A 22825-nucleotide genomic window follows, 5' to 3' on the forward strand; every position below is an offset into this window, starting at 1 on the left:
TCAAAAGTTTCCGATACGTTGAGAAGGATGAGTAGAGAGAGGTTGCCTTTGTCACAGTCACATAGGATGTCATTTATGCCATGACTGTGATAGAGGTATAAATCTAACTGGATGTATTTGGACATGGAGTTCTGGGAAAGATGGACATCAATTTGGGAGCCAACGACACATTTAAGGAATTTGGAAAAGGAAGAGAAGTTGACTGTTGGGCTTGCTTGCAAGGACAGTGGGATCAATGGTTTTTATTTGGGGAGCGTGGTGATGGTGGCAGATTTAAAAAAGAAGTACAGTATCTGAAGAGAACCATTAACAATTTCAATTAAGATGAGAACAAGGAAGGAAAATGAGAGATTTGAGGAAACTTATAGTTTTAAAGCTGCCTCTTCAAATATAACTGGAGTTTCTGACCTTGCAAATAGTCTGCCTCAATTTTATAGTGTAATCAGTTCAAAAACTTAAAAGTGAATTGAAATAATCACCCCTAGTTTTGATACAGTACCAATGGGAGCTGACTGATATTTAAGTGCAGTTCAATCAATCCAAATAAACATTTTCAAACCTTTAGCCCATATCAGACCCAGCTTGTGTTTTTCTGATAAAAAAGAATTCATATCAGGAGGAAAAACTGAAGGTAAAAATTGGCAGCTTTGTCATGACTTTGGAAATCCAACACAGACTAATTTAAGAAACTTTCTGTGTGGTGTGGTGCAACGTAAAGTGCCATGGAATAGTGGATGGTTTTACAGATTTGGAGAACCTGGAGAAACATGGCTCTGAGATTATGGGTGGGATTCTCCGACCCCCGCTGGGTCGGAGAATCGACCGGGGCCAGCGTCAATTCCGCCCCTGCCGTGTCCCGAATTCTCCGCCACCCGAGATTCGGTGGGGGCGGAGCCGCGCCGGTCGGCGGGCCCCGCGTGGTGATTCTCCGGCCCGCGATGGGCCGAAGTCCCGCCGCTGTCAAGCCTCTCCCGCCGGCGTGGATTAAACCACCTCTGGTACCGGCAGGATTGGCGGCGTGGGCGGATCCGGGGTCCTGGGGGGGCGTACAGGCCGATCTGACCCAGGGAGTGCCCCCACGGTGGCCTGGCCCGCAATCGGGGCCCACCGATCGGCAGGCGGGCCTGTGCCGTGGGGGCACTCTTTTTCTTCCGCCCTCACCATGGTCTTCACCCCCTCCCCTGCGCATGAGCCGGGATGACGTCAGCAGCCGCTGATGCTCTGGGGCATGCGCGGACTTATGCCGGCCGGCCGGCAAAGTCCTTTCGGCCCCGGCTGGCGTGGCATCAAAGGCCGTTCACGCCAGCCGGTGGAGCGGGAACTACTCCGGCGCGGGCCTAGCCCCTCAATGTGAGGCTTGGCCCCTAAAGGTGCAGAGACTTCCGCACCTTTGGGGAGGCCCGACACCGGAGTGGTTCACGCCACACCAATATGCCGGGACCCCCCGCCCCGCCGGGTAGGGGAGAATCCCGGCCCATATCCTGCTATTCCAAGGCACACTTAAGGGTGAAATTGGATAGTCCCAGAATATAGATGCAAGGATCATGATGTGAATTCAGCTCAGCCCCATTGACGGCAATATTAGGTGTCAAGCCATTTTTGTGCTGCCTGCTCACTTGAACACTCTCTGCCAGTAGTAGCCACACTTTACATTGGCTGGACACATCAGCAGGGGACCAATATGCTGAGTGCCTTACATCAACTAAAACTATCCATGCACTTCTTATGGGGGAAATGCATTATGGTTGGAGAAGAAGTTGGCTCAAGAACATCTGACTTGGAAAGCAACAAAAGAGCAGACTTCAAGATTTTCTGGGGCTGCACTGGAGGTAATGGAGGTTGAGAGGAGAAGTGTCCACAAGAGGAAAGAAAGCACTCAAGTTGCACAGTCAAAAGACAGTGGGAGCAGATAGCTGTGTCAGTCTTTGGCAGGAGTCAAGACCAGATCTTTGAACCCTCCTGCTCCCATTCCCTGAACATTAAATCCAGCCATGCTGGAATAAATCTATGACCGGTGCGCACAGCGACATGCCCTCAATCGTAAAATGTTGCCTACACTGATTCTTAGCAATGCAACCATCACCGGGCTCGTAGAGTATTTAGTCGGCGAGAAAGAAGCGGCGCCCCCTACACAAAGCCTCCTCCATCCACCCCCACACCAGCCTTTCCTCCATGACCCACTTCCGAATTTTCTCCACATTCGCTTCCCAGTAATAATTCAACAATTCGGCAAATCCCCTCTCCTGAAACACCCTTCTAATCCAAGGTACATTATCCACTCATATAAAATACGAAATCAGCCTATTAAACCACCCAAAAAAAAAACTGAGGTACAAAAATTGGGAGGTTCTGAAAGACAAACAGAAACTTCAGCAGAATCGTCAGCTTCACTTTCTAGTTCAGTGAAAGCAGAACATCCCACCTCTTGAAGTCCTCTTTCATCCCTCTACCAAATTCAGTTCATGTTACTGAGCCCAACTATGCACCTCCCTCATTCCCAGATATCAAAAACTCGACTTGACTAGCCGAAATGGCAACTTCTCCAAACCCCTCCCCTGCATCTGAACATTGACCAGGGATACCTCACTCGGTCCCACATTAAGCTTGTCCTCTGAAAAAGACCCAAACTCTGTCAATACCCTCATAATTCTATCCATACTATCAGCCGGGTCTGTGACATACAGCAGCAAGTCATTTGTGTACAGGGACATTCGACACTCCATTCCCCCTCTATACCTCTCCACCCCATTAAAGCCCTAAGCGGCATCGCCAATGGCTCGATTGCCAAAGCAAGAAGCAAATGGGACAGAGGACACCCCTGCCTCGTTCCCCGGTGCAGACAAATATACCCCAAACTTGTATTATTTGTATCTGCACTGGCCGTGGGAGCCCTGTACAGCATCTTAATCCAGCCCACCGACCCTACCCCAAAACCAAACCGGCCCAACATTTCAAACAGATATTCCCACTTAACCCGATAAAAATCCTTCTCCACGTCCATGGATGTTATCACCTCCGATTCCTGACCCCTCGGGGGCATCATCACCACATTTAATAATCTTCTAATATTTGACAATAACTATTCTCCCTCACAAACCCTGTTTGGTCCTAACCTATCATCCCTGGCACCAGTGGCGGACCTACATTTTTGGGGCCCTGAAGCTTGAACTGTTATGGAGGCCCCTTCGCAACCAGCAACGAGGTCTGGGTAACCACTGTTATCTTCTTCAATGGGGTTGTTCCATGACAGATCACCACAAATTTTTTAAAAATTTAACCACTACATCTCAGATTTTGATTAAAATTGCTGTATTGGATTATCTCACATGTCAAAGTCACTGGTGCGAATAAAAATTTCCTATGCCTTATAGTTTTCGAGTTATGGGGGATGAAAATTAGGGAAATGTTATATACATGCATGATGCATCATAGAATGATGAAATAAAACATAGAAAAGACCACAGTCAATATAATCTTTTATTTTAGACACCTATGAGAATACATACTACATGAAGCACATTTTACAAAATACTCTTTTTTCTGTTTTTTCTAGCAACATATTCACGTACAGTTTTGTCATATGAGAGCTTCCTTGGAATGTCATTTTCTAGAGACCGTATGCATAAAGAATTTAAGTGCTCTTCAGTCATGGTAGACTGAAATTTGTTCTTTATAAATGATAGCTTTGAAAAATTCCTTTCTGCTTCACAGCTCGTGATAGGCATTGTCAAGTACAGCTTAAGCGCAGTAATAATATTGGGGAACACTTCAATTAGGTGTTGCTCACAAATAAGCTGAAGAACTTCTGTGCATTGCATTTTAGATGGCGTGTTTTCTTCTGTGTTCTGGGATTTCCTAAGGTGCAAATATTCTTTGAACTGATAACACTCGTTGACTAATTTGTGGTCAATATCATCTTTGTAATACGATATTATAAGTTTAATACTGCCCTCATCAATTTCAGAATTGTTCACCAATTCTGAGAGGAACTTGAACCTTTTCGCAATCCGCTCATATGGGTCAATCCTCTTGCGTAACTGGATTATCAAGCAGTCATAGAGTTGATATAGAACTTCTATCCTAAGTTTGTCAACTCCTCTCAAAGAAGGAATACCACTTGTTCCATCTGAAAATGTCCTTGCAACAATGCGTTTGGAAGCATCAGAATAACTTGAGGTGATATCTTCACACAAACCTTTTGCTTCTGACTCATAGTGTGCAATCCTATCGGCTGAATTTTCTCTGAGTTCTTTAACAAACAAAAGTAAAGATGATAGCAGAAGATAACCTTCAAATATATCAAAACCAGGAGTTTCTTACTTGTTTTGTTGAAACGCTCCAGCACATCTTCGCAAACGACTGTTAAAAAAAGCATATTCCAGCTTTACCAACTTGTGGTATAAATTCTTAGCATTGTGATTGCCTTTTCAATGGCTCCCCTTTTTTGTTACGACACGTCATCTACTGTTTGTATTTCTGTCATAAATATTAATAGTGAAATAGTGAAATAGAAACATTTAAAATTATGATTAGAAACATTTAAAATTATGAAGGGAATAGATAGGATAGATGCGGGCAGGTTGTTTCCACTGGCGGGTGACAGCAGAACTAGGGGGCATAGCCTCAAAATAAGGGGAAGTAGATTTAGGACTGAGTTTAGGAGGAACTTCTTCACCCAAAGGGTTGTGAATCTATGGAATTCCTTGCCCAGTGAAGCAGTTGAGGCTCCTTCATTACATGTTTTTAAGGTAAAGATAGATAGTTTTTTGAAGAATAAAGGGATTAAGGGTTATGGTGTTCGGGCCGGAAAGTGGAGCTGAGTCCACAAAAGATCAGCCATGATCTAATTGAATGGTGGAGCAGGCTCGAGGGGCCAGATGGCCTACTCCTGCTCCTAGTTCTTATGTTCTTATGTTCTAAATTATTTATAATTATTTCATATTAAATATATTTAGAATGAAACATCCTTAATTTGAACGTTTTTTCGTTTACGGCTAGCCTACGTGATACTTTAATAATCTTTTAATTTTTATTTTAACTATTATTTTGTATTGAATTACACTACATTATTAATATTTTTTTTTAAACCCCTTCTCATACAGTAGATCCAAAATTTTTAAGCAATGTGGACTAAAGTCGCTTCTGGGGCCCCTCTGGGATTAGGGGCCCTGAAGCTTAAGCTTCATTAGTTTCATAGTAAATCCGCCCCTACCTGGCACGCAATCCTCCATGCGCGTTGCCAGTACCTTGGCCAACAACCTTGCATCTATATTCAGAAGCGATATCGGACGACACGACCCAAACTCCTCTGGATCCTTATCTTTCTTTAAAATAAACAAAATTGATGCTTGCACTAGTGTGGTTGCAAGCTCCCCCATATTCACCGAATCATAAACATTTTCACTAGGAGAGGGCCCAACTCTGTAGCGAACGTCTTAAAAGATTCCGCTGGGAATCCATCTGTACCTTGGGCCTTCCCAGACTGCATTGACCCAATACTCCTCATCACCTCCAGCCCAACTGGAACGCGCAGCCCCTGCACCCACCCCTCCTCCACCTCCGGAAAATCCACGCCATCCAATGACTGCCTCATGCTCAAGTCCTCCGCCCAGTCCTCAGTAGAAGGCCTAAAACACTCCATTCACCTTACCTGGCTCAGTGACCACTCTGCCCCCCGAAACCCTTATCTGTCCAATCTCCCTCGCTGCTACCTGCCACCTCAAGTGATGCATGAGCAACCTAGTGGCTTTCTCCCCATGCTCATAAAACGTCCCTCACCTGGCGCAACTGCCCCACCTCCTTCCCCATGGACAAAAGCCCAAACTCTGTCTGGAGCTTCTTCTTCTACAAGCCCTCTTCAGGAGCCGCCAAGTACCTCTAATGCACACCTCGAATGGCCTCCTCCAACCTCTGCCATTCCAACCCTCCGCTTTATCTCTATGCGCCTTGATCGAAATGAGATCGCCCCCTAATTACCGCCTTAACGCCTCCCACAGCATGGAAGCAGATACCTCCTCACTTTTTTTAAGCTCAACATAGGTGGATGTAGCCACCTCCATCTTCTCACATGCCCCCTTATCAGCCAACAATCCCACATCCAGCCTCCACTGAGATTACTGGGGAAACCCCCGCTTCCCTCAGCACAAATCCATGCAATGCGGCACATGGTTCGACACCACAATTGTTGAGTACTAGGTCCCAACCATCCCTACCAACAAAGCCTTGTCCGAAACAAAAAAGTTGATTCTGGAAAACATCCAATGCACACGAGAATGAAAATTCCTTTGTCCTCGGTTGCCCATGGGTTCCCTCCCCTCCTTCGCTCCAGAAAGCCCAATCATTCCCTTGCCATCGCCGACATCTTCAAGTACTTGAGGCATGACGGATTCAGCCTAGGGTCAAAACATTGTTAAAATACAGCCCCCCCCCCCCCCCCCCCCCCCCCCCGCCATAATCAACCGGTGCGTGTCTAAATCCCGAACCTTCAGCAACCCCTCTTCATGAAATCCACATTGTCCAGTTGGGCGTAGACATTCACCAGCACCACCTGGCGCTCCCATTTGCCATAAAATACCTACCCCCGGAGTCCCCTGCTATGCTATTTGCCGAGAAAGCCACCCCCTTACTAATTAACAACACAGTCCCTCTCGCTTCATATCCAATCCCGAATGAAACACTTGTCCCAAAACCTTTCCTCAACCTCGTATGATCTCAGGTGCGTCTCCTGCATAAAAACCACATCTGCCTCAACCTCTTTAAATGAGCAAAAACACAAGACCTCTGAATCGGCCCATTCAATCCAGTAACATGCCATGAGATCTATCTGGTCAAGGGGCTCCAAACCCCCCCCCCCCCAATCCCGTTCAGCCATATCCAATTTCAATGGCCTCCCCCAGGCCCCTGGTTCACCTACCACCCCCCAAGTCCCCTCAAAAATGCCACCACCATCCCCCTCCAACCACCTCCTCCAAAACACAATCTTCAACACCAGTAACTCCCCCCTTCCTATCCCCAACAAAGCAACCCCTGGCCCACTATCCCAACCCAAACCAAAGACAAAGAAACCAGAAGAACAAAAAAAAATAACCAGCCCATTGCCCCCCACAGCTCTTTCCGCCCCCCCCCCCTCCCCCCCTTCCACTTCATTTCCGTTAACTAGCATAGCTGCTAGCAGGGGGACCTCCCACCCGAGGCAAAGGACACGCTTCCTTTATAACAAAACCCTCTTATTCCCCGCCTCACCTTGTCACCCCGTCGCACCGAGCTCCTTCATATCCCCCCCCCCCTCCCCCCCTCCGTGCTACCCACTAGACACCCCCAAAATGGTACAAAATTCTTCTTCTACATAATTAACTATACAGAGTGGGTAATGCTAGCAGAAACAAACATAACAACCGTACGCGAAACCATACCATTCCCACCTTCCTGAGTAGAATTCCTCCAGTCCATTTCACTGGTGAATCTACGCAAAATCAAAAGTATTCAAATATTCTCTCCCCCCCCCCCCCCCCCCCAGTCCATGGTCCCTTAAAAAGTAATTCACCTCACCCGGCAAATGGAAGTAATACTCCTTTCCCCCATGCATGGCCCACAGGCGGGCAGGGAACATCATTCCAAGCCGCACCTTGTCCCTGAATAGGGCCTTTACCTGAACCGGCCCTTTGCTTAGCCAGTTCTGCTCCCAAGACCTGGCAAATACGAAGCATATCGCCTTCCTTGGTGCATTCCCAGATTTACTTTGCCCACCTCAGGATCCTTTCCTTGTCGAAGTACCGATGTAGCCTCATGATGATTGCCCGTGGTAGGGCCCCTGATCTCGATTTCCTCCTCAATGACCGGTGTGACCGATCTACCTCAGGAGGGCCATCAAAGCCCTCATCCACCATCTTCTCAAACCTTTTGGCCACATATTCCATGGTTCTTGTTCCCTCAATACCTTCAGGCACCCCCATGATACTCAGGTTCTGTATCCTTGAGCTGTTCTCTAGGTCGTCAACCTACTCCCTCAGCTTTTTCTGACCATCCGCCATTATCGGCATTTCTGCCTCCAAAGAGGCAATCCTATCCTTGTGATCAGACGCCTTTTGGATTGACGCATTCTGTGCCTCCAGCCTCTGCATCACATTCTCCAGGGAAGCCCAAATCGGCTCTGCCACCTTCACCAGGTCCTCTGAGGCCACCTGCCTCTTTTTAAAAAAATTTGACCAACTGCTCCATCAACAATTGTACGGGCAACGATACCATCTTTACCCCTGCTACGCCACAGGTGTCCTCCTGTTCTGAAAAGTGCCCCTTATTTGATGCACTCCTCTGCTGGTACTCCTATGATATTCCCCACAAAGGAGAATACCTTACTCTTTAATAGTCCCACTATTTCCACCTGGAACAGTCCCACTGACAGAAAGGGCCAAAATATCCGACCTCAGGCAGGAACCACCTTATTTGTGACCACTCACTTCATGGCTTCCACCGGAAGTCAGAATTCTCATAAATAATCCCCTGTCTTCAATCCCAAAATGCCCCTCCCACACTCTCTAAGGATTTTCAAGTCGCAGATGGTGCACTGCTTACTTTCCACTTCCCCCACAATAACCCTATCTTTTTGTCCTTTGTGAAGCAACAGCAACAAAATACTAAAGATGAAAATACAGTCTTGGCACTTGGTGTTACACTTGCAGGTGTGACCTGATACTGGTTCTGTGACTATATTGGAGAATAGATTTGAGGTGAATCAGCATGTGGCATATAACAGGATCCTTGGCCTGCAGCCAAGGACAGAGAGCAAGGAGAGTGTATGGCACCTGCTTACCGGAGGGCAAGATTGCACATGCGTTCTGCTGCAGAGGACTCATATGTGTACTTTGATGGAGCAGTCTAGAGAACAATGCTGATAGGTATGCATAATAAAATGCTCAATGTATTGGGAAGCCAAAACTGTCTGTCAATGTCAATGAATATATAGGAGTCCAGCACCAGTTCGGTGCAAAGCATGGTGCCCATCCTTTTCAGCATACAAATGTTGACCAACTCTGTGAATTCAACCACGATGCAGCACCTGATGGCCAACGAAAGAGAAAATGCTGGAAAATCTCAGCAGGTCTGGCAGCATCTGGAGGGAGAGAAAAGAGCTAATGTTTCAAGTTCGATGACTCTTTGTCAAAGCTAACAGAGAAAGTGGGAAATATTTATACTGTATTATAGTGTGTAAAGGGACTTGTGGCGTCTCGCAGCAGTCTAATGCACGATCAATAATTCCCGAAGTGAGATTGTAGGACAATTGAAGGCTCTATTGGGCATATTGCGGGTTAGCGTGAAGGAGGTGGACCCTCTCGACCAGCGGAGCAGAATGGGTCCAGGAGCTGCCAGCCAGGTTGGGAGCGAGGTCCCGGAGGAGGACTTCCTAGGGGAGACATTCATGAGGTGTTTCGTTGGTCGTGGTACACAGCAGTGATCGGATGGAGTGGAGTGCATCGAGGAGGACCTCCTGTCAGCAGGAGACTGAGAGATTCCTGGACCGTAGGGCCAGTAGGACGGTCTTCAGGACCGTTTCATTCTCCCTCTCCACCTGCCCATTTCCCCGGGGTTATAACTGGTTGTCCTGCTTGTGCAATGTTCATGCTGAGCAAGAATTGACGCAGTTCGTCGCTCATAAAGGAGGACCCCCTATCACTGGATGTAGGCGGGGAAACCGAAAAGGGTAAAGATGCTGTAGAGGGCTTTAATGATAGTGGCAGCGGTCATGTCGGGACAGGGGATGGCCAACGGGAACTGGGAGTACTCGTCGATCACGTTCAGGAAGTACGTGTTGCGGTCGGTGGAGGGAAGGGGCCCTTTGAAGTCCATGCTGAGGCGTTCAAAGGGGCCGGTAGAAGTGCGGCTTGCGCTCCACGCAGATTTGCCAGTTCCTGGTGCCGGTCCTGACCTCCTCGATGGAGTAGGACAGGTTGCGGGTTTTGATAAAATAGAAGAAACGAGTGACCCCCGGGTGGCAGAGGTCATCGTGGAGGGTATGGAGTCGGTCCACTTGAGCGTTGGCACATGTGCCGTGGGATAGGGCATCAGGGGGCTCGTTTAGCTTCCCGGGACGATACAAGATCTCGTAGTTGTAGGTGGAGAGCTCGATCCTCCACCGCAAGATCTTATCGTTCTTTATCTTGCCCCGCTGTGCATTATAGAACATGAAAGCTACCGACAGTTGGTCAGTGAGGAGCGTGAATGTTTGTTTGTAGGGGTAGACAGAATAGTAGAGGTCACAGTCACATCAGCCAATGATTTTATCAAGTGGTGGAGCAGGCTTTAGGGGCCTACTGGCCTTCTCCATTTCCTCATGCGTTTGTCCTCCCATAAGACCATAGATGTAGGAGCAGAAGTAGGCCATTCGGCCCATTGGGTTGGCTCTGTTATTCAATGAGTTTATGACTGATCTGATATGATCATCCTCAATTCCACCTACTCGTCTTATCCATATAACCTTTGATTCCCTTTCTGATTAAAAATCTGTCTATCTCAGCCTTGAACGTACTTAATGACCCAGCCTCTACAGCTCTGGTAAAGAATTCTGCAGATTTACTATCCTCTGAGAGAAGAAATTCCTCATCTCTATCTGAAATGACTCCACTTGTACCCTTGCTGTTGCCGGTCAGTCATCCAGCCCAGGTAGTTGTGCCAAAGTGCTGTTGTCCATCGAGGGTTTTCTAGGTCCCGAGATGAATGAGGTGATCTTTAATAACCAGCTACAATCTTCCCCAATTGAAAATCAGCAGCTTTCGGCCAGGCATGCAGCAGCTACTGGCATGAAAGTACCAGAACAGGTAAAGACACATGGAAGACAGGCATTAAGGAAATGCTCAAAGGTGATTTGCTGAAATGTGTGTGCAATATGACATGCTTTGATTTACATTTAGTTTGGAATGTTCATTTTGTGTTGAGTTGCATATTTGCATTATTGCCAAATAGATGTTATGGTCTGTAACAGAGAGAAGGTACAGTGTGGAACTCAGTGAATGAGGAATTGGAGTTGCATTTCACAGTTTTTCACTCCGATGAGTTCCTTAAGGAAAACCCTGGCAGAAAATGGCTCTCTGATTTGCCTCCTTCCTCCCTCATTCTCTCCTCCTACTTCCTCAACTGCTGCTTGCTGTGCAGTTGGTGACAAGGGTTGTTCCTTCATGATAAAGAGATAGTGCTGGGTGCCACAGACCACTGCAAATCTTGACACACGCACTATTAGGTACAGGAGGCTGGAATCTCCACCCCGTCATGCCACTTTTCAGCCTCGACCCGCCAGCGGGATTCTCCGTTACACCGGATGGTCAATGGGGTTTTCCCATTGTGGGGCAGCCCCACGCTGTCGGAAAACCCCCGGGCGCCGGCAAAACGGAGAATCACGCCGGCAGAGAATCCCACCCAGGGTTTGTCCAGAGCAGTTCTGGTAACAAAACCGTTGTTTTAGAGCTCCAGTTGTCTCATGGTTTGTGTGGCCGCATGGCCGTGATTATATGTGTGCTGCCCAAGTATGCTTGGATTGCACACCGGAGTCATCAACTATATAATCAGTGGATAACCTTTGTCCCCCAATAACCCCCTTTTAGTTTGCCATGATGGCTCAAATCCAGAAAGAAGACATCATGACTGCTGTCAAGATACTAAGCATCAACCTGAATGATTCACTGCCAATGTTCACACACACCCTGGACATTGAGAGGAACCCATTTGGTTCCGGGTTGGTTGGTGATTGAAAAATGATCTGCGTGTGGACATTGGCACTTTATATCATAGGGAAGCCAGCAGTCCTAGCAAAGTCATGTACTTACCTCAACTGCTGTTCTGAAGAGAGATTGAAATGTAGTTAGCTATCTTGGAATACAGAGCCTCAATGACAGTGGACAGCAAAGTAGTGAGATGTTGCAACTATCTCCAGCTCCAGATTGGAGGGAGTTGAGTGGATAAAGATTCATTACCATGGTCACATTAATGGTCATAGGGATTGAGGTTAATGCCAGCTCTGAGGTTAGTTGTTGCGGCAGTAAACAATAAATTTCAATGGAGGCATCCTTACTGAAGCGCAGACACCTCACCCATTATTCTTCACCGAGAGTTGCTCCCTGATCACTCTGGATATTTATTACCTCTGGCTGAGAGACCCTCTCCATGTCCTCCTTGTTCTAGTATATTGCCCTGCTTCATGTGACAGCTGTTCATTTTCAAAATTATGCTGTATTCCAAGTGGAATGCCATGTTTGTTGTTTATGCAGATATTGGTCTGAAGGGATGAATGCAGAGGCAGACAGCCAGAGAATTGTGCACCACTCTCTAAATTGAGAGTTCAATGCTTCAACCAACACCCTCTCTTAATCTTGCATGGCTGAACATGTGTTGAACATAACCAAGAGCCCCCACCAGGACTATTTCAAAGGATCATCAACTTCTTACAGTTTAGTTGCTGGTTGACTAACTAATGTCGGTCTGTCTGCTGTACGTACACCCAGTAGTACATTCACTGTTTGCACACCAAAACTTGCACCAATATGTGTGTTTCATTCCACAAGTGTGCACACACACAACGGGCACCATTCTGAAGCTCCAAGGGCACTCATAGCCCCAGAAAACAAGTACTAACAAGCCCAATTTCCCAGCCACCATGTTTTAGCAGCTGCTGGTTATGCTGTTGAGTTGTAGGAGCAGTTTCTATTTAAACCAAAAGAACTGATAGTCGGTGTTCTACTTCCAGAAAAGCTTTACATCTCAAAATAAAGTAGGGACCAGAAAATGGCCCATATGGTTTTCAACACCTGAATTATTCAATTAAGTCAGCTACAACAAATTAAATTGATGGTTTGACTGTGACATGTCATGACAGCACAGTAACTGTGGCTTGAAATTCTGCTAAACTGATTAATTTTTCTTTCAGCTATTGGAGTGGGGGCCATTTGACCTGGTGATTGGTGGAAGCCCCTGCAATGACTTATCCATAGTGAATCCTGCCAGAAAAGGACTTTATGGTGAGCGAATTATAGAATTGCTACTATTTCCAGTTGTCCATCTCATTCTTCACCCAGGTGCTTGAATTGATTGCTATTCCATTAATTCCACTCCTAGCACCACAGACTCTCCTTCAGCTTGCTGACTGGGATGATTAACTTTTCAATTCGGTGGTTGCCCAAAGGAACAGTTTTTTTATCTTTCCTCTTGTAGTTTGACACTTACCCCTACTAAATGGGGAAGGGTCTATGATCCTCTCAGTTGATTTTTGCCAAGTCCATGAGGTAAAAGAGCAATTGTTCAACCAAATGTGCCATTGAAAATCAGTTTTATTGTATCTGATATGTCCAGTTACAGACTGTTATTTTAAGGCTCTGTTGTGTTGGACACTTATCAGTACAACAAATATTTAACTTTTTCAAAATCTACTTTGCCAAAAATTATCATTTGAAACTTTTCCCTTTGCCTTTTCCCTTCCTGTAAGGGAGAAAAAGATTGTTCATCTGCTCTGTTGGTTACATTATGTTCATGAAGTATAGAGACAAAACCGATTACTCAGAGTAGCATTAATATCTTGCTTATTTCAAATAAAAAAATATTGAAAGAGCATCAGAAACTCTTTCTGAGTTGAAGATTCAGCGAGTACAATGATAAACCAGATGATTTCAATTCAGATAAATTTAGTATTTATGCATTGCAGTTAGCAGTAGTGGTCTTAACTACTTGGGGGCTAAATTCAATAACATGGAAAAAGGGGAATGGGGATTGCAAAGGGGTATTAAATTATGCGCTTTGCTTCCAATGCAGGCAACATGCTACCTTCTTGTTGCAGCATGTAGCCAGTGCTAACCACACTGTTGAGTGGCTGTACACCTCCTTGTGGGGACCAAAATTGTGAGAGGCTAGCACCAGGTAAAGGTAGGCTGCACTACTTAATTAGAGCCTGTAACTCTTAAAATGGACTGGAGCATGACCATTGCAACTGGAGCAGGTGCTGGAATTTATTTTGCAACTGATTCTGACTGGGAAGGATGGCAAAATGGCACAACGTGGCAGACAGCCAACTCCAACGTTTCCGAAGCTGCACTGGGGGCCTTAGTCGAAGATGTGCATTTGAAGAGAGATGTGCACTCTTAGAGGGAGCCAGGAGACCCACAGACCAGAATCTCAACAAATAGTGGAACCAGATAGCTGTGGCAATCAATACTGGGGGTCAAGAACCAAAGATATGGATATAGTGCTGCAAAAAGGTTCAGTGATCTTCAGTGAGAAATCAAGGTTGTGAATGTACCTTTAAATACCAGATCATACCAACTACACATCTCAAATCATCTGACTCTCATCAGTCACCTCGCAACAGTTTCCATCAATTGTCACTCATGCCTAACATTTTTCTCACCCTCACACACGTAACACTAACAAAGCCCTCAAACCCATATCCCACAGCTTGCCCATGCTGTCAGCTATTCAACTATAACCATCGCTTAGATCACAAACAGATCACAGACACATTTCCCTCTCCCTTGCAGGGCAAGGTAGAGCATGACCGGATGCAGTGTGCAATAAGTTTGAACTTGGAGTGGACAGAGAAAGTTGTGGGACTGCTGGTGAAATGGGAATGACAACTGTTTTCACTGGTGTCACACTTTAAGAAGCTGTTTACGGCAGTGTGGTGAATTATAAACACTAATAATCCACACTGTATTGTACAACATGTGTTGAGCCTGTACCTTGTGTCAGATCATGTGTAGTTGCGCGGCTCTACCCATAGGGGGAGATGAGGAGCTTGTACTGGGCTCCACCCATGGCTCCTCCCCCTAACCAGAAGTATAAAGGTTGCTTTTGTGAGCCTGCCTGCCAGTTCATCGAGAGTTCATCTTGTCACAGGCAGTCTCTGTTGTAAGACGATTAAAACCACTGTTCGCTTCTAACCACGTGTCGCGTGAATTAATGGTCTAATCAGGCAGCTTGGCAAAATGAAGCTGTGTAGGTTTCCTTTTCTCTTCCTCCTTCCCTTCCAGCCACCATATAGCTAATGGCAAAGGCTATCTCCTCATGGTGACGAGTTTGTGCAGCAGATAGTTGACCATTGCAATTCTTGACACCTGCTCTGCCGAGTACTGTATTACAAATACCTCTAGTTCCAAGGAACCTAACACAAAAAGGTTCATTGTCATACTCACCTGCACAAGCACCATCAATGAAGTGCTTGTCCTGATGTTGCAGTTGCAGCTGCTGCAGGTGAGATTTCAGTAGAGATCTTATCACTGAAGCACAGACGTCTCACAAACCGTGGTTCAGATAGGAGAATTGCTTCCTAAGTAGTCTGTGGGACATCACCTCCTCCTGAGAGCTCTTCTTCCATCTTTCTCTTCTAATTCTTGCCCTCCTCTGCTTGCTCTCTGCCCATTTTACCAAGTCATGTTGTACGTCACAGGAAATGCCTCCTTCTGCACAAAGATCTGGGAACAATTGGTTTGTGCGGAAGTCTTGAAGTCAGCAAACCGTCCTTCAGCATCTGCCACACTCCCTGTAGAATTTAGTTACTTTAAGCATCTGAAAAAAACACTTGTACAATCGTGGCAACAGCCAATGAAAATCAATTAGCAACTAACCTGAAAGTTGTTGATCCCTTTAAAAAACATTGGTAGGCTCTCCTTCTTGATGCTGAATGTGTGCTCAGCTGTGCATGGTAAAGTGAGAGCATGAGCTGGAGCTTTCAGCTCCAAAATGACACTTCCAGCCTCAAATTGAAGCCACATGTTAATCCATGTCATGAGGTGTCTGCTCTGCACTCTTCCCATGGTAGTATGGCTAGAGAGATCATATTACCGGAGAACCAGGCTGCCATTGGTACAGCAGCCTCGCTGCCCATTGGCCCTGGCAAGTCATGTGCCTCTCTGCCAATTGGTTGTGGCTGGTCATGTGACTCCCCGCCGATTGGCTGAGAGGTTGGTAGTCTCGCCTACAAGGCGGGGTATAAGAGCTCGTGTTGGCTGGCAGTCGGCCTTTCTCTGTACGACCACTGCCGGTCTCACATCTAGCGTATTAAAGCCTGTTGTTTGGAACTTCACTACGACTCAAGTCCAATTGATCGTGCATCAGGTGCTAACACCCGTATCAATATGGTATCCAGTGTGACATGCACCAGAAACCACGGATACCATTTTGGACCTCCAAGGCTACTTAAAACACATAAAAAACAGATGTTACATAGAACATAGAACAGTACAGCACAGAACAGGCCCTTCGGCCCTCGATGTTGTGCCGAGCAATGATCACCCTACTCAAACCCACATATCCACCCTATACCCGTAACCCAACAACCCCCCCTTAACCTTACTTTTTTAGGACACTACGGGCAATTTAGCATGGCCAATCCACCTAACCTGCACATCTTTGGACTGTGGGAGGAAACCGGAGCACCCGGAGGAAACCCACGCACACACGGGGAGGACGTGCAGACTCCGCACAGACAGTGACCCAGCCGGGAACTGAACCTGGGACCCTGGAGCTGTGAAGCATTTATGCTAACCACCATGCTACCGTACTGCATCTGAATTTTGTGCCTCCTGTTTCTACTTTCACTTTTTTCTTGTGGCTGTGCAAAAATGATATTCTACATTGTCAGCCAAGTCAGTAAATATGGCCAACAGTTAGAATAAATTAGGATAGACATTAATATAGTAGTTGAGCCTAGATTTGTGCTTTGTTCGGTCTTTTATCCCGTGGCCAGAATTCTCCATGTGCTAATTGGGACACTGAAGGTTGAATTAGCAACGAGAGTTGCAACTTTGGCCTCAATATTTATGGGGAGGGAGATGGGGTGCTTGTGTTTGGGATGAGGGGAGAATCCCCTCTCAACTTAATAACAGGAACTCATTATCAATGGTTTACACAGTTTCCCGCCTGGCATCCAGCTAAATTCACAAGCTGACTGGCTACCAGGCAGCAAAGCCAGCAGCAGATGTGTGCAACCAGGCTTGTCTCTGGAAACCAGGTAGCATAGTGGAGTTGGTGCAGGGGACATGGACTAGCAATCAGGAGAGAGGAAGAAAATGTGAGTGACTTCAGGGTGAGTGATGGGGGTTGGGCAGGCAATTGGGAAAAGTGGGAGGGACAGCAAGAAAACATTTAGATACTGAGTAGAGAATTCTGAACTTGCATTTGGGAGTAAAAGAGTTAGTGTTGGTCGGACAAGCTTTCAGCAAGTATCAAAGGACTGGGTGAGAACATGGGGTTGGGGTGTACAGAGCAGCAATCAGGATAAGCTTGACGAGTAAAGATAACGGGATTGGAGATTGGTCAGGTCAGTTGACAATGGCAGGAAGATTGATTGATAGTCAGAGGGTAATCACTCCTGCTGCTCTTGGCACATAAGCAGTGTTCTAAAAAGGGTGCTTGACTCCTGCTGCTCCTGCCTGCTTTTAGCTGACAGTTTTCTGGGCAGTCCAGAGGCCCAAACTGTATTTAAATAGTTGCAAAACTCTTACAAACAGAGCCATTCTAGCTATAATATCTCATAAAGAAGCAGTTGTGAACTGAAGTGATTTTATTTACATACAATTACACGCTTAGCACAGCATTTCACTCCCAGTGCCCACCCTGCTGGGAGGATTGATCTGATCAGGCCCTGAGTTGGGCCTGCTTTTATTCCCTGCCTTAATGATCCCCAGGTGGTTGGCCTCCGCCCCCTACCTGGGGAGCTTGTATTCTATGAGTCTCTCAATGATTGTTTCTCCATGGTCCTCATGGGGGTTAAACTTACCATAAACAAGTCCTGCGCGACCGAGGGGGATATCTGACCCGACTTTATTCCTCGGCTTTATTCAAGGCCGGATGTCCCTGGAGAGAACATGGGGTGTCCACGGACACACCCAAGGCCTTCCGTGCTCCGTGGGCACCGCAGGGTTTGGACAGCTTGATCGACCCCAATTTTCACATTTTGGTTTGATGTTTTTAAGTTTCTGTTCCTCTTTGTCCATTTTGGGCTGTGCTCCATTTGTTCTTTGCAGGAGCGGCCCCCTTTAATTTATCCCTTAATTAGTTTCAGTTCTTCTAATTGGTTGGTGGACCCTATAAAACATCCTCATGGGGATTATAACATGAACATATAATCACAGAACCACACCTCCAGAGTAGGTTACACCCCAAGCCCCATCACTGTGAAAACAGAAGTAGGTGCATTTGTGATGAGTTGGAATTTTGCATTTTTTCTGATTTAGCTCCCCACACCCACCCAAATACAAGCCTCTCCTGCTGGTCATGGGGTTTTAATTTGCCCCATTTATATGTACAGTAGGTTTTGGTGATAGTGGGGTACAGCCGATGCAAGTGTGAGAAACAAATTCACATTATACGCTCCAATGTGCCTAGCATATTCAATACGGAAATTAAATCAACTTGCTGAAAATTATGCCTAATGGCTATGATACTGTGCGCTTTATCGATCTGTATCCCGAACTGTAATAACAGAATTATCTTGTTATTTATACCCCTGTCTATCACCAATATAGTAGTTACCAATTCTACTGTGAAATTATGTCCACTTGGAACAAGTAGCAGTTAAGTTAAGGGCTGCAGAATTTCAGAAGGCAGTGCCATCTTCGGTCCAAAGTAACATCTGCACAAGCTTTAGGCGCTGGCCTTGCCAGACAATATTTTGGTTATGGCATTAGTGCATGCAGGGAGGAAGCATCAGAAGCATGCAGAGAAGGTAGAACATAAGCAAAGTCAGCACATATCACTCATTTCGATGGTGCCATTTCTGACCCGAGCAGTCCAACCACCTTAACTTTGCAATTCAGCAATAGGATGGAATCCCCGCTAGTGCTATTTATGGGAGAGATCAAGCAGGGTGAGGACCCCATTGTCAGTGGCAGTGAAGGTGACTGTGACAATTAATGTCTTATGTGTCTGACTCCTTTCAGAGCAAATGATATTTGCAGCATATTGCAGTTTGACATTCACTGTTGCATAAGGGAGGCCTCAGAGGCTCTCTGTTTGAATAGAGAAGTGCATACATTTTTTTCTCTTGTCGGAAGCAAGCAAGAAGATGGAGGATACAGCTTTGTCAGGATTACAGACTTCCCCATGGTGCAGGTTGCCACCCATTGACACGTGTTGCTTTGTGGGTAATGTATGTCAACTCCAAGATATAAAGCAACTGGAAGGGATTCCATTCCTTCAGTGTCCAGCCGATGTACAATCATGCTCAGTAAATCATGCAGATTAATCCGCAGTTCATTGTGCCATCTGCATTTGAGCCAACATAATAAACCAGAGGGAGGGGCTACTTGGCAACCAGAGTTGTCCACTAACCACATGCAATGTGCAACCAACACATACGGACAGCACGTCAATATCAGAAGCAATATTGCCACACCAAATGTCAGCGAGAAGACCATTGGGGTGCTTAAACAACACTTCTGTTCGCTGGTCTGGAGGAACTCTGCCATTCTCAGCAGAGTGAATTTCACAACTTGTTGTGAGCTGTTACATCCTACACCATCATGAGGATACAACACTTATTATGTCTCTCCTGCCCTACCGAGAAGTAGCAGGAGCAAGAGGGTGAGGAGGATGGGAGAAGGCAACCATTATGTTGTCTTTCCAGCTGGGCAGTCCATAATCTGTTCCTCTGACTGTGGTACAAGTGAATGCAGGTATCGGGAGTGATTTAACCACCGCGTTGCACCCTGCTCCGATCTTGGCGCACCAATTAAATAGTTAAATAGCAGGACGGGCTAAAATCAAGGTTGTCGTGGCGTAAATCAGGTTGCAATCTTTTTTAAAATATTTTTAATCAAACCAGGGCATACATAAAAAGAGACACTTAGTCAATCAAAAACATAACAGTCCCTGTAATTTGACATTTTCTCCCCTCTTTTTAACCCCTCAAACTAGCACCACCACCTCCCTCCCCCCCCCCCCCCCCCCCCCCCCCCCCCCTTTTGCTGGCAACAAACTGGTCCTGAAACAGGTACATGAACAGCCTCCATCTCGCCCAGAACCAGCCCCCCCCACCCCCATTCCGAGCCTCGAAGGGCTAATTTAATCTTCTCCATCTTAAGGAACTCTCCAATAGCCCCCAACCACCCTTGATGGCTCCACCGACCTCAACTCCAATAGAATTCACCACTGGGCGATCAACATGGCAAAATGGCAAAAGCCCCTACGTCAGCCCCCTTCCCCTCCAACAACTTCAGCAATCCCGACACCCCAAAGATTGCCACCAGATAGCCCAGCGACATCACCGCCCCCCCATCCCCACAATTTTAGATAGAGTTTCAAATATCGGGTTCCAGAGCCCCCACCAATCGTGGACATGACCAAAACACGTGGCCAGCCCCACTCCGTATCTCTCACTCTTATCCTCAATCTTTGCAAAGATCCCACTCATCCACACCTACGTCACGTGAGCCCTATGCACCACCTTGAATTTCAACAAGCTCACCCTGGCACAGGACGATGTAGCATTAACCCGGTGCATAATCTAACTCCACATCCCAACTCCATGCCCAGCTCCACCTCCCACTTCCACCTCCCACTTCCACTCTATCTCCTCGATTAGCGCTTTCCCTGTGCCACCAGCCATCCATGAATATCCGCGATCTTCCCATCCCCCAACTCATCTGGCAACAACAACCTGTAAACAGTGTGTTATGGCAACCGAGGCAACGAGGGCACAGAATCCCACAACTGTATGTAGCTGACTCCACCCCGCTAGGAGCTCCTGATGTGGCCGGGGGTGAGCGTGCAGAGCGAGGTTCTCCAGCACAACTGGTGAATGGCGCTCTGAAGAATCCGGGTCACGTGAGCAAGGGGAGGCTTGGGGGATTTGAAGGTCCCGGGTGGAAGCTGCAACCGATTGTCAGTCTCTCTCCTTCTCGAATTTCTTACAGATACAACAATATGGCTGGTGTTGTCGATCCTGCAGAGGCTGCCCTTGCGGTTCTGGTGACAGCCCAGAGGCCGGAAAAGGCAGCAGCATCGACGTAGGCAAGAGGTGGCACCCCATGTGCAGGGGGCCGCCGCACACCCTGAAGACCCAGCCGCCCATCACAAGCTGCAACCCACAATTACATCCGTGAGGTCACGGATCCCTGTATACCCGGGCATCCGACTATATCAGCTTTGTGCTGGACCAGAACTACGAAGGTACCCGGATTCTACACCATTGCCAGGATTCCCCAGGTCCAGGGGACAATAGATGGCACGCATGTCGTCTTGCAGCACCTGGGCATCAGGAAGTGCCCCTCATTAACAGAAAAGGGTCCCACTCCCTGAATGTCCAGATTGTGTCCAACCAGCACCTCTGTATCATGCATGTGTGTGCACATTCCCTTTGAAATCCTCAGTGCCTTCAAGAACTACCTCAGGTTGACAGGTTGGCTCTTGGGGGTAAGGGGTACCCGCTGAGGTCCTGGCTGATGATGCCACTATAGCGGCCGGAGATCGAGGTGGACACCTGTTACAACGAGGCCCATGTTGCCACCCATGTTACCACCTTTGCACAGGCTGGAACACTGATGGTCAACAGCAGGTGCGTTGGTGGAGTGGCAGGTTTGGGGCACCACATTCTGTCATATTTAGAGAGGATAGCAGCTTTGTGCACCACGGTGCCATTGCCGCACCCTGTGGCAGCTCCTTAATAATCTTGGCAACGTTTTGCAGGACAGATTGCTGGACTGCTGTACCACACTTAAAGCCCCTTTGCACACTGGTATCTGCAGCTATGGTGGAAGCAGCCTGAACTCGCCTAACTTCATTCTGAGCTTCCACTGCAGTAACCAGGTTTAGTGTGGTTTCTGTTTGTTATACAAAGTAAGCTGAGACACCGACCATCAGAAGAAGCATCATGTTTGGGTCCACAAATGTCATCATGGATTTAAACACCACTTTCATGTGGATGGGCTCCAATCCCTGCACAAAGCCCTCTGCGTATTTGAAGCCAGACTCCTCCATGCTCCATGATGGTGACAGGAGGCTTTCAGGCAGGATTTCCCATGCACCAAGCATTTCATTGTGCACACCCATCAGCCTGCTTCTGCAAGTTCTATTGATATCCTCATTTGAGTCCTGTGCAGCAGAACGCATATGAAAGCTTGGCACCAGCACAAGCCTTATCCTATTCCCTGGCCACAGGGCTGTCATGTCTCTCCATGTGCAGGTTCCAGCTTTAAGCTTTCTGTAAAGTGAATGCAGTGTCATTTTCAGAGATGATGGCTGAGAGTGTGAGAGCGAGCAGTTTTGTCTCTTCCTCTTTACTGATCCTGCACTTCCACCTCCTTCTCTTCCATCATCTCCTGGCCAGTTTGTAGTTCTTGAGTATCTGAAAGGAGCAATTCACAAGGATAGGGTTGTGGTACAGGGACTGGGTTTGCAGGGAGCGGGGAGTTTGGGGAGGGAGGAACAAGTGGTACATACGTTCACCATCAGCAGTTTGTAAACCAGGAAAGATTGTGGGGTGAGGAGAAATGAGGTGTGAGAAGGAGGATTAGTTATGAGAATACCATCACCATCTTTACTGTTGACTAGGTCCTCAGTCACTGCTACTCCAATGAAGGTGAGCATTCTTTCCCATTGCTGTAAGGACATGCAGGTTTGCTCAACCTCTGTGAGTTAGCTCCTACAGCCTCTGGAGGAAGCAGAGAGGAAGTGTGTCTACAAACAGGGTGCAATCTGTTTGATGAAGTGGCTGTCATGGTTGATCAGCTGTAAGTGCGTGCAAGCTGTGATTTGTTGATGAGTGTCTTGCAGTAATTAAGTGTGTGAAAGTGCGGTAAAGCGTATGAATGTTAACTTTGAGTTGTGAATGATAGAAATTGTCGAAAGAAGCGTG

The 22825-nt window shown here is 46.9% G+C and overlaps 1 protein-coding gene across 14 annotated transcripts in view; it reads left to right on the forward strand.

Annotated features, from left to right (window-relative positions):
- The window catches only part of dnmt3ab (DNA (cytosine-5-)-methyltransferase 3 alpha b), a 709318-nt gene that overhangs the window by 608052 nt on the left and 78441 nt on the right, over nt 1-22825 (forward strand). For all 14 annotated transcript variants that reach the window (XR_005460997.1, XR_005460998.1, XM_038800092.1 and 11 more), the window contains one exon: nt 12911-13001. Coding sequence is in view for 12 of the 14 variants with exons in the window: in XM_038800092.1 (XP_038656020.1) it covers nt 12911-13001 (91 nt within the window). In the remaining 2 variants the exon portion in view is untranslated. The remainder of the gene's footprint in view (nt 1-12910; nt 13002-22825) is intronic.

Source organism: Scyliorhinus canicula, chromosome 6, assembly GCF_902713615.1.
Source record: "Scyliorhinus canicula chromosome 6, sScyCan1.1, whole genome shotgun sequence".
NCBI lineage: Eukaryota > Metazoa > Chordata > Chondrichthyes > Carcharhiniformes > Scyliorhinidae > Scyliorhinus > Scyliorhinus canicula.